The 11,644-nt window shown below is 46.7% G+C and overlaps 1 protein-coding gene across 1 annotated transcript; it reads left to right on the top strand.

Annotated features, from left to right (window-relative positions):
• Nucleotides 1-878: 878 nt before the first annotated feature.
• ZC3H12A (zinc finger CCCH-type containing 12A) lies at nucleotides 879-11,644 on the top strand. The gene is made up of 6 exons (XM_074555581.1): nucleotides 879-1,031; nucleotides 1,201-1,644; nucleotides 4,501-4,640; nucleotides 6,524-6,758; nucleotides 8,446-8,552; nucleotides 8,657-11,644. The coding sequence occupies exons 2-6, from the start codon at nucleotides 1,244-1,246 to the stop codon at nucleotides 9,643-9,645; spliced, it is 1,872 nt and encodes a 623-aa protein (XP_074411682.1). The 5' UTR covers nucleotides 879-1,031; nucleotides 1,201-1,243; the 3' UTR covers nucleotides 9,646-11,644.

The raw sequence follows: 11,644 nt of genomic DNA, 5'->3' as shown, positions 1-11,644 counted from the left end.
AAAAAAAAAAGAGAAGTACTGTTCAAAGCAGTTTTCAGCTGTGGAAAAGAAAAGAAAAAATAGTCAAAATCACCCATGAGGAGCTCTGAGGTGTGCCCAGCATGTGACTCCCTCTGACTTTTTGGGTGGAGAAGCCAACAGCCTCCCTCTCTCCTGGCTTCTCTTTCACCAAATTAGAGCGATGTGGCTGCTGCCACTGCTTTGCATAAATCTGGAGATTCAGCTTTGTTCCTCTTCCTTGGGGTATGGCCTATAGGAAGTACGTCTGTGGCCACACTTTCTGGTGCAATAGACTTTAGCCTGGAAGCAAAAGCACACAAACAATACTAAATTCATGCTGACTGGAGTAGATTCCAAGGGAAAGAAGTGTTGGGAAAGCACCTACTTAAGGACTGAGTAAGGATTATCTCTGATCTGAATCTCGCTCTGTGTGTGTGTTACTGTTGAGCACACAGTGTGGTTTCAGACACAGACAGAGACAAGGAAAAATGATTGTTTCGGGGTAACCACAAGGAAGATGAATGCAAATGCATTCCTGTAACTGGGAGAGTTCCTCGCTCCTGAGCTGGGCTCCGGTACATGGCCTGGGGGAAGCAAATTTGCAACTACCTTCATTAAATTGTTTAGGCATGATTAATCAGAAGTCAGAGATGTGAAGTTTTTGCACGTTTCACAATATAGATTTAACCCCTGTATTTCCATACAGGTGCGGTTTAGCGCTTGGCAAGGCACAGGCACCGGTGGGTGACAGATGTTTCCTGCCAGCTCCTATCTCCGCACGGCCGCGTTGATGAACCACCAGCGGCTGAATCACGGCCGCCTGCATCGCTGGGACCCAGGCGGTGCAAGGGACGCGTGTCACGGAGCCAGAGGGCTGGGCTGGGAGGGCCGGGCCGGGCCGGGCCGAGCCTGCCGCTCCACCCCTCGCTCTGCCCTTCCGCCCTGCGGCTCTCGGTATAAATAGCGGCCGCCGCCCGCCCTACTCCGGCCCCATGGAGAGGCAGCGGCAGCCCGGCGGTGGCAGCGGCCCGGTGAGCGCGGGGGGCTGGGGCCGACCCGGGAGTGGAGCCGGGGTTGGGCCGGGAACGGAGTGTAGCTGGGGCCGAGGTTCGGCCGGGAGCAGAGCTGGGGTTTGGCCGGGAGTGGAGCCGGGGATCGGCCGGGCTGCGGGGCGCTGCTAACGCCGCTGTCGCCCCGCAGGTCCCGGCGGCGAGCGGAGGCCGCGAGTCCCCCGCCGGGAGCCATGAGCGCGGGCAGCGTCGCCCCGGGCTGGCCTGAGGCGCTGCCGGCCGCGGCCCGGCCCGCAGCGGGGATGAGCGGCAGCGAGAGCCCCGAGGGGCTTGGAGACGGCCCGGAGCTGCAGCTGAAGGTGGATTTTTTCCGCAAGCTCGGCTACTCGTCGGAGGAGATCCGCGTCGTGCTGCAGAAGCTGGGCCTGGGCGCCGACACCAACACGGTGCTGGGGGAGCTGGTGAAGCACGGCCCGGCCGAGCGGGACGGCCCCGAGGCCCCGCCCGAGCCCGGCGAGGCCCCGCTGGTCCCTCGGGGCGGTGCTGGCAATAAATCCCCCGCGCCCGGCCCCGAGGAGAAGGAGAGCGACAACCTGAAGCCCATCGTCATCGATGGCAGCAACGTGGCCATGAGGTGCGTCCGGGCTGGGCGCGGGGCTGTCGGGTGTGAGTTCTGCCAGGGCTCGGAGGTGAAAAGCTGTGAGTGCCACGCTCAAAGCAACCGCTTCTGGGCGCTGGGAACGGGGCTGGTAATATTTTCCAAAGTTCCTCTCCGACACACGAGGACGAGCATCGCGTTTGCGGGCCCGGCTTGCCTGTTCTGCCTTGCCCAGAGCCGCCAGTCACGGGGCAATGGTGAGGGCAGCAGTGCTTCCTCTGAAACCAACACTTCCTCCTGGGCTCTGGCGATGAAGGGATAACTGAAGAGACGTTGTCCTCTCAGCTAGTGGCTTTGTGTAAGTTTCCGTAGCAGGAAGTTGCTCAATAAATAATTACAGGCTTAATTAGAGAAGGGTTTGTAATATGGAGCTCCGTTGGAGGCTTGTCTCCGAATTGTGCCTCTTGTATATTGGTGAAATTCTGTACGAGGTAGAGCGCGATGAGATGTCAGAGGTGTCACCAAGGCAGGGCTGTGACTCATCCTCGCCGTTTCACGTGTCCCAGTGTTACTGGAGCAGGTTCTCATGGACGCTCACCAGAGCCCCCAGTATCCATGAAACATTCAGAATCTCAGGGCTGGATATTTATTGGTGTGATGTTCCCACTTTCACCCTGAATTTTGCTCCCACTTTGGTGGACATTGCTTGCCCTCACCCCACCCCAGCAATGCGTTCCCCACCTCTGCATAGCACACTCTTGAAATTTAACACACCAGCTTCTGAACTGGGTCCTGAAAGCTTTTTTCTGTTGCAGCTCAGAGGCAGCCTCCTTTGTTGTTTATGTTTGTGTATGCAGATTTTATAAAATATAACCCTGGGTGCGGGTGGAGCTGCCGTGTCGGTTGCAGTAGGTTTGTCTGAGGTGAAAGTGCTGCGTGGAGGTTTGTTTGCAGGTGTGGTTTTTGCCAAGCCCTGGCTGACAGTTCTGAGAACAGAAAAGATGGGGCACAGGTGAGCCCCAGGGCGGATGAGGAATGGTGGTGGCAGTGGAACAGGGCAGGAGAGTGAAAGCCATGCCTGGCACTCCTGAAGAGAACCTGCTCCAGTTCCTACCTTCTCTACAGCTCTAGGAACACTGTGGAAAACGACCTATTGTGAGCCCAGGCTGATAAGTGACTCTGGCAACAAAGTTTACCTTGGATAAGTGCTTGGGCTTTAACAGCAGGATTGGCCGTGTTAGTGAGGAGCCTCTTAGTGGTGAAAGTTACCCCAAACTGCAGAGGGGAAATCACAGCAGCTGTGAGTCAGGGCAGGCCGGAGCCCAGGGTCTGACATGAGAGAAGCAGTCTGGCTTTTTTAAGCAATTCTCTAGAAGGGGAATTCCATTCTGAAACTTCCTGTATTGATGGTGTGATGTTCCCTGCTGATTCATTTGCAGTATGTACAGCGGCCTCCTTCAACAGCTCTTGACAAACTTATGCAAATCATAGTGGAAATTAGCTTTTACTTCCTTCTAAGGGAATTTTTCCATGGCTGCTGCCAAATCAGATCAGCCCAATTAGCTGCCTTCTGGAGGTTTGAGGTTGGTAGCAGAGACTCAAAAAATAAAAACAACCAACAACCCAAAACAAAGACAAAAGAAAATCCAACAAAAAGGATTTGTTTTTCACACTTATCTCTAAAAAATTGTAGTAGTCTATGCCTGGCTATAGCTAAATCCATCTGATATTGGAGAGAACTTTTAGAGCATCTTCTGGTAGTGATTTTCAGCCTTTTGTAATTTAGGATTCTTATTTGAAGGTGTGTTAGGTGTCTCTTTAGGTGTTAGTTCTGTTGCCAAGTGTTTAGTTCTTCTAGAATAAGTACTTTTGTACAGCTCTTCAACTTCCTTTGTAGTTTCAAAGAAAGGGTGAGGCTGGGAGGGGAACTGAAACTTCTCTGTAGTGGTGCTGCAACAGTGCCACTGCAGGAACGGGGCTGATGGGGGCTGAAATGCTATTCAGGTGTAGATGGAGGGAGGAAGATTTGGGACAGGTAATGCCCAGGTGAGGAAAACCTTCCTGGATTGTGAGAGCAGCTCCCCTTTTGGTGTAGTGCATTGTCACAGAACATGGATCCCCACAGTGACATATCAGGCTGCAATAGAAGTGTTGGAAGTTTGTCAAAACCGCTATCAGCAGAAGAGCTGATTGCACTGTAAATACTACTGCTTGTAAAACAGGAGGGGTAGTTTCCTCCTAGAAGTTCTGGAAACTTATTGATACGACTTCATGAATAATTAAGAAGCTTTTTGCATCAGTACATGGCTTCTGACAAGGTTGTCAAACTTTGTTCTCTGGCTGCCATGAGCAGCACTGATGACAGGAGATGATGCCATTTTGTGCAAATAGTGCATTTGTAGATGAGGTTTGGAGCCATCATGGAATGAATCATCTTTCCTTGAGATGAGAGTGCATATAAAATACCTTGTTTTGCTGAAGTGATCAGAACAACTTTGCAAGCAAAGGCCCGGTGAGGGTACAGTGGCAGGAAACAGTCACTGGCATTGGCTGTCAGAGTAGCACAAAGGGCTTTTAGGTCACATTGTGCTCTGGGCTAAAAATAACATCAGAAGGCTTGAAACAGAGATGGTTTCACAGCAGCTGCAACAGTTCCAGCTGCTGCCTCCCTCCCTCCCAATGAGTCCTTGGGTGTTCACTGGTATCCTGAGGTGCTGACACAAACGGGGGTGCTGGGCAGGTCTGAGTGAGGCTGTTGTTACACAAGACAAGCATCTGTGTTTGCTGCCTGTGCTCCTCAACACTTCACTGAAGCTTGTCCTAATTGCCAGTTCCCTTTGCTCTGTGCACTGAATCATGAAGGGATTAAAGTCTTAATTTTCTCCTTTGCAGCCATGGGAATAAAGAAGTGTTCTCCTGCCGAGGTATCCTTCTGGCTGTGCAGTGGTTCTGGGACAGGGGACACAAGGACATTACAGTGTTTGTGCCATCATGGAGGAAGGAGCAGCCCCGACCAGATGTACTCATAACAGGTATGAAAATATGGAAACCAAAAGCAGCTTTTCAGGCTGACTGCTCTGTCACTTAGTGAGCTTGCAGAGTTCTGGCTAAGTCAGTAATTAACTTCAGAATGGAAAGTCTGAGTAGTAGGAGCTGAACTGACCAGGGAGTATTAGTCATTAACTTCTCCCATAAGCCAGCTTTTGCCTGGATCAGTTGCAATAATTCAGAAAACAAGGAATGTAATACTGCTCTGCTTCCTAACTTCTTGTCTTTTATTTCTTGATATTTTTCCTCTTGCAGGTACATGCTTTGTATTTAACTGAAGCATATTTAGCCAGAATTATTCAAATTGAGGGGAGCTTGCAGAGAGCTGAGATTTGAATAACAGCGATGAGCAGGACTGAATATAGTCTGGGTTGTGGAGAGACAGAATAAATGTTTTTGTTTATTTATAATGTCTTGTATTTGCAGAGTTCCCAGATGAAGGGAGGAATGATGAATCTGACTCCATGTTCTGGCGGCTAATTTATTATTTTATGATACTATATTGCATTAAAGACTACGATACTAAAGAAAGGATACAGACAGAAGGCTAGAAAGATATCTTGTGACTCTCTCTCCAGTGTCTGACACAGCTTGGCCCCAGTTTGGCCAATAAGTTAAAATAACTTAGCAGAAACAATGAAACAATCACCTGTTGGATAAACAATCTCCAACCATATTCCAAAGCAGTAAAACACAGGAGAAACAAAAGAGATAACATTGTTTTCCTTTCTCTCTGAGGCTTCTCAGCTTCCCAAGAGAAGAATCCTGGGCAAAGGGATTTTTCCAATAATGCTATTTCATCTGTGTGAAGGACTTTGCAGGTGTGTCACTGTCATATTTTCTGGAAAAATCTCTTCACCAGGATTTTCTCCTGGGAAGCTGAGAAGCCTCAACTTCTCCTGTTTTGCTGTTTTGGAATGTGGTCTGGACATTGTTTACCAACAGGTGCATGTTTGATTGGTTTCACATGAGTTGTTTTTACCTAATGACCAACCACCATCAGCTGTGTTGGACTCTGAGGAGTCAGTCGAGAGTTTTTCATTATCGTTCTTGTAAAGCCTTTTGTCTGTATCTTTTCTCTGTTCTTTAGTATAGTTTTAGTATAGCATTCTTTAATATAATATTGTATAGTATTAAATAAAAATTTAAAAATTAAATAAAAATTTAAAAATTAAATAAATTAAAAAATTAAATAAATTTAAAAATTAAATAAAAATTTTAGAATTTAATAAAAATTTAAAAATTAATTAAAAATTAAAAAGAAAAATAAAATAAAAATTAAAATGCAAACATTAGAAAAATAAAATAAAAAATTTAAACATTTATATATAATCTATACTTATATTTAAATAAAAATAATGAAATAAAATAATAAAAATAAACAATAAAATTTAGAAACAAAGAATATAATATAAAAGTAATATTAAAAATATAAAAGTATAAAAAATTAAAATAATATAAAAGTAATATAGAAAGTAATATAGAATATAGAATAGAAATATAGAAAGTAATATAGAAATAGAAAAATATTAAATAATATTAAAATAATATGAAAATATAAAAGTACTATAAAAGTTTAAATAAAAATGATAATATTTTTATATACTTTTATATTACTTATAAAAGTACTATAAAAGTATATAAAAATATTATCGTTTATATGAAAATATAAATGATAATATAAACATAAAATTATAGAAAATAAAAATAATATTTAAAATATAATATATAATTATAATATAAAAATATAACATTAAAATAAAATAGCCTTCTGATATCAACAGAGTCAGATTCACTCCTCTCTTCCCTCATCCTGGGGCCCCCATGAGTCCCCCCCCGGGTGTGCTGACCGCTGTGTTTGCCCCAGACCAGTACATCCTGCGGGACCTGGAGAAGAAGAAGATCCTGGTGTTCACGCCATCGCGGCGCGTGGGCGGCAAGCGCGTGGTGTGCTACGACGATCGCTTCATCGTCAAGCTGGCGCACGACTCTGACGGCATCGTGGTGTCCAACGACACCTACCGCGACCTGCAGAGCGAGCGGCCCGAGTGGAAGAAGTTCATCGAGGAGCGCCTGCTGATGTACTCCTTTGTCAATGACAAGTAGGGCTCCTGCCTTGTTTTTAGCTTGTATTGTTTTATTTTTTGTACAGAAACTCTATGTGGAGTGTTAGTAAGCTCATCACGTGTTGGTCAGATCTTGTGTTTGCAAGGTTCCCAGATGAAGGAAGGAGGGATGCTTCTGACTCCATGTTCTTAGTGGGCCTTGTGTTTAACTGAAGCATATTTAGCCAGAACTTTTTTTTATATATTCTAATATAACTTTTAATTTTGTTTATATTTTAATATAATATTTTAATCCTACTTAGCCAGATTTTTTTTTCAACTTTTCACATTCAGGGGAGCTTGCAGAGCGTTGAGATTTGAATGACTCAGAACAGCGATGAGCAGGGCTGAATATAGTCTGGGTTGTGGAGAGACAGAATAAATAGTTTTGTTTATTTATAATGTCTTGTATTTTTGGGGTTCCCTAATGAAAGGGAGGAATGATGAATCTGACTTCATGTTCTTAGAAGGCTAATTTGTTATTTTATGATCTATATTATGTTAAAGAGTACTATACTAAACTATATTAAAGAATACAGAAAGGATACTGACAGGAGGCTAAAAGATACTCATGAGAACTTGTGACTCTTTCTCCAGAGTCTAACACAGCTTGGCCATAATTGGCCAATAAGTCAAAACAATTTGCATGAAACCAATGAAACACTCTCCAACTACCTTTCAAAGTAGCAAAACACAGGAGAAGCAAATGAGCTAAGAGTAGTTTTTCTTTTTCTCTGAGGCTTCTCACCTTCCCAGGAGAGAAATCCTGGGCAAGGGGATTTTTCCAGAAAATATGATGGTGACAGTCAGACAATCCAATCCTTCTGGGCCTGAGAACCAAGGGCACCCTCTGCCTCAGGCCCTGAAAAGTATCAACAAAATTGAATTGGAGAGAGAGGAGCAAATTGGGGAATATGACTTCATTACCTGAAGCTGTAATTGGACAATTAACCCCTGATGTGCAAATAGACCAAACTTAATCTAAAAAACTCAGGACCATGGTCCATCTTGGGGTGTAGCCTGTTGTGAGGCTTTTGCACTGCCCAAAGTATACCTGTTGAAGGTCTTTAATAAATCCCCACTTTATTCTTCTAACTCTGGCTAGCCTCTGTTTCAGGTAGACACTCCAGAGCATCATGATCACATTTTCCTGGCCTTTTAAGAAAGATTTGTGTGAGCACACTGGCTTCTTCTAATGAAGCAATAGTAAGTGCTGCATGAGAAGAGCAAAATGCTAGAGAAGAAATAATCAAAAGAAATAATGAAAGCTTTTCAATATTTCTTCACTAGCATTTTGCTCTTCTACAAAGCATCATCTCAGCAGCTACTGAGATGCCACCAGCTCCTTTGGCTTCTACAAAGCCTAAAGAAGTTGGGGCATCTCAGTAGCTGCTCCTAATTTGGAGCTAGGAGTTCCAGGCTGTGATTTCCTCACAGGACAATTGTTAGCAGCAGGTAGTAATTCTGGTTGACAATCAGGCATTGAGCCTCCTCTGTGCCTGAAGGGAAGCATTTTGTGCTGGTGTGGACTGGGTGGCAGGAGGATTATCTCTGCAGGAAATGGGAGAGCTTTGTAGGGCTCAGAGAGCTTTTGATCTTCAATGATATGGGAGGCTTTGAGAGGAAACCCAACCTCAACTCAAAAAAAGTAAACTGCTTCTGACTGAAATTTGGTTTTCTTTAGGTTTATGCCTCCAGATGATCCCTTAGGTCGTCATGGCCCCAGCCTGGATAACTTCCTCAGGAAGAAACCTGTAGTTCCAGAACACAAGAAACAGCAGTGCCCTTATGGTAAGATCTGCCTTATTAATAAAAAGAACAAGGTGCCTGTGCAAGTGTCACTCATAATCTAGTCAAATCCAGCTGGTCATTTCATGCTCTGGCTTTCCTTACAGGGAAAAAATGCACTTATGGAATTAAGTGTAAGTTCTACCACCCTGAAAGGATCAACCAGCCGCAGCGCTCGTTGGCTGATGAGCTCCGTGCCAACGCAAGGCTGTCCCCAACCAGAAGTACCAGTGCCAAGGAGGAGAAGAAGGGGAAGCGGGGTTCCCAGGCAGAGCTCTTGTGCTCTGTGCCCACAGAGAGTGACAAAAGCTCTGTACAGAAGGTGTCTGCAGAGAGGAAGAGCTTGGCCCACAAAGCCAAGCCCAGTGATGTTGTGCTTCAGGCCAAAGGCTGCGTGTCAGGCACTGTCTCCCCTGACAGGTACCAGCAACCTCCCATGGATTCTCTGTCTTACATCTCTCAGGAGCATCTCGACTCAGGCATTGGCTCTCTGGAGAACCAGCTGTCTGACATGTGGCCTCACAGATGTACCAGTCACTGTGACCATTCCCACGGGGAGCAGGTGCCCATGTGCACCTGTGGCAGGCAGAGACCCATCTACCCCCATTCCCCCAGCCTGGAGCAGAACGGGCTGCTCTCTTACAACCACAGCTCCCACAAATCCTCTTCCTCTGGTGCTAGCTTCTTGCAGTACAGCCCTGAGATGCCTCGCTCGGGGGCACCCCACTCTTTCTCAGGCTTTGGGGTGCCCGTGGGTGCAGCAGGGCAGTACAGCCTGCCCAGTGAGTTCGGCGCTCCCATGCCGCGCTCACGGGAATTCTGGTCCGAGCCCTACCCCCTGCCCCAGGTGAGATCCCCCGGTGTGCCCGGCCCACACCCCATGCACGGGGCTCCAGGGCCGCCCTACGGGGACTCAGGGCCCTGGGCTGACCCGGAGAAGTTTGCTGAGGAGAGGGCCAGCGTGCACGTCAAGCTGTGCGGCATCTTCCACCCGCACCTGGTGAACGCTGTCATGAGCCGCTTCCCCCGGCTGCTGGACCCCCAGAGGCTGGCAGCTGAGATCCTCATCTACAAGGCCCAGAACCCAGGGGTGTGAGGCAGGTGCTGAGGGCAGGCAGGTGTGGGGAGAGCTGGAGGGGCTGGGATTGCCTCTGCAGCTGCCCCAGGTGCCTTCGAGTGCTCCTTATTCCTTTGGAAGTACTGGGCTCCAGCTGGAGGCTGGGTGCCAGAGCAAATTGTGCTCACAGCAAATTCTGCTCCAGCTATGACCACGTGCCTGTGGGAGAGGTGAGAACATTCCATCATCCCACCTTCCCCAGGGGCTAAGCAGGAAGGGAGGCTGCAGCTCTGGAGCAGGGCTGTTCCTTTGGGGTTCATGGGAGTCTGGCACACCCTGAGCTCCTGCAGTTGTCCGTAACTGGATGTGAGAGAAGTGGGTGCTGCCTTTGTAGTGGCCTAAGGCTGGTTTCTGAGGACCCAAATGCTATTTCAATGCTGTTGTTAGGTCCTGACTAAGCCTCTTTACTAAATCCCACCATTTAGATCTGTGGCAAATATTGGGTTATAAATGTCATCTGGAGCTGGATTTTTCTGACTGGCTTTACTGGTGCAGTTCTTGAATGATGTTTTCCACACCCCTCCCACCTCAGCTGACTTTCCTGAGGTAGTTGTGCCCCATGGACCACAAGTGCTGGGTGAGCTCTGAGCTCCCAGGAGCGCAGTCCTGGCTCTGAGGAGTGGCTGCACCCTGCTCCAGAGCTGGGTGTGAGTTGTGTGTTGGGGATGTGCTGACAGCTGCAGTGTCAGAGCAGGTGGGTGAGCTGAGCATGCTGTGAGTGCTGCTCTGGAACTGTCTCTGTCCCAGGCTGGCTCTGTGCAGCACTGACAAGGATTTATTATGTGCCTTTTGCTTTCAGACAGCAATAGAACAGCTGCAGTCACATCTGGACTGCTGCCAGGGGCCTTCCCAAGGAGTCTTTAATATTTTGTGTTGTAAAGCTGTTGCTTTCTCTTCTTCCTCACCAATATTCCCCTGTACCCTTTGGCTGTGCCCAACTAGAGCAGCATCCAGAATTGTAGAATAAGAATTATTTGGCAAGACTGTTTTTGTTTAATTTCCTCTTACTCTGTAAGATGTTTTCTATTGTAGGTACTGTAAGAGATTTTAAATATGCAAAACCAATTGCTGTAGTAATTGTTTCTGGTCCTGGAATTTTGCTGTGCCAAGGGATGCAGAAATGTTCCTGGCACTCGCAGGCCAGAAGCAGTTGATTTGTTGATACACATTGTATCTGTGTGTGTTGTTGTTTTCTAAATACAATACGCCCTTCTGTGGTTAAACCAAGGTTATTGAGTGGCAAATTAGGAAGGGGAGAGTGGAAGGCAGCTGGTCCTGAAACCCTCCTGGGAGCAGGGTTGTCTGTTCTGCTCTTCCCTCTGCTGTCCAAGGAATGACCTGCCCAGACTGGCACCATGTGCCATGAGACCACAGGGACACAGAAACCTGTATACCTGGTTAATAATGATACATTACAAATTAGTAATGTTTCATGTTAGTAAGCAAAATGCTTCTTAATTTTAAAGTAACCTGATACTTTGCATATTTGTAAATTACAGATAAAATGGTTTTTAATGTTACTGTTCAGCACCTTGCTGCTTGCAGTTTTTAATCAATGCTGTCTTCACCTCAGCCATGTGTTACTTGGCAAGGTGGGTTTGGGTTTCTGGTGGAATGCTGGTATCTGCTGCCTCTCTTGCAATGAGAAGATTTAACATTTTGTACTCCTCAGCTGACACTTGCTGAACTTTCTGTATCACTATGCAGTATAGCCATGTACTGAATAGCCATGTGACAGCCCTGGCAAAGAAAAACTGTGTTATATAAATAAAACCTGCTGAGTTGACATATTTGGTCTCTGGTGGCTTTGTGGAGGAACATTCAACATTCAGGGAAGCCAGAGAAATGATCCTTCCTCCCCGGGGCTCCTCTGACTGGCTTTGATCTCTGTGTGCAGCCTGAGGCTGTTATTGACAGGCTGGCAATCGATGCAGTGACACCAAAACATCCATGTGCTGCGGCAGATAAGGGCATGAGC

Source organism: Zonotrichia albicollis, chromosome 20 (assembly GCF_047830755.1).
Source record: "Zonotrichia albicollis isolate bZonAlb1 chromosome 20, bZonAlb1.hap1, whole genome shotgun sequence".
In the NCBI taxonomy this organism is placed as follows: Eukaryota; Metazoa; Chordata; class Aves; order Passeriformes; family Passerellidae; genus Zonotrichia; species Zonotrichia albicollis.
Note: the sequence above shows the minus strand (reverse complement) of the source record. Positions and strands in the feature narration are given on the sequence as shown.

Bases quoted from the DNA above. Each gene is read 5' to 3' on its own strand.
- ZC3H12A (XM_074555581.1), top strand. From the start codon at position 1,244: ATGAGCGCGGGCAGCGTCGCCCCGGGCTGGCCTGAGGCGCTGCCGGCC. The intron at 4,641-6,523 runs GTATGAAAATAT...TGTTTGCCCCAG, and splicing joins ACCAGATGTACTCATAACAG to ACCAGTACATCCTGCGGGAC. The intron at 8,553-8,656 runs GTAAGATCTGCC...CTTTCCTTACAG, and splicing joins GAAACAGCAGTGCCCTTATG to GGAAAAAATGCACTTATGGA.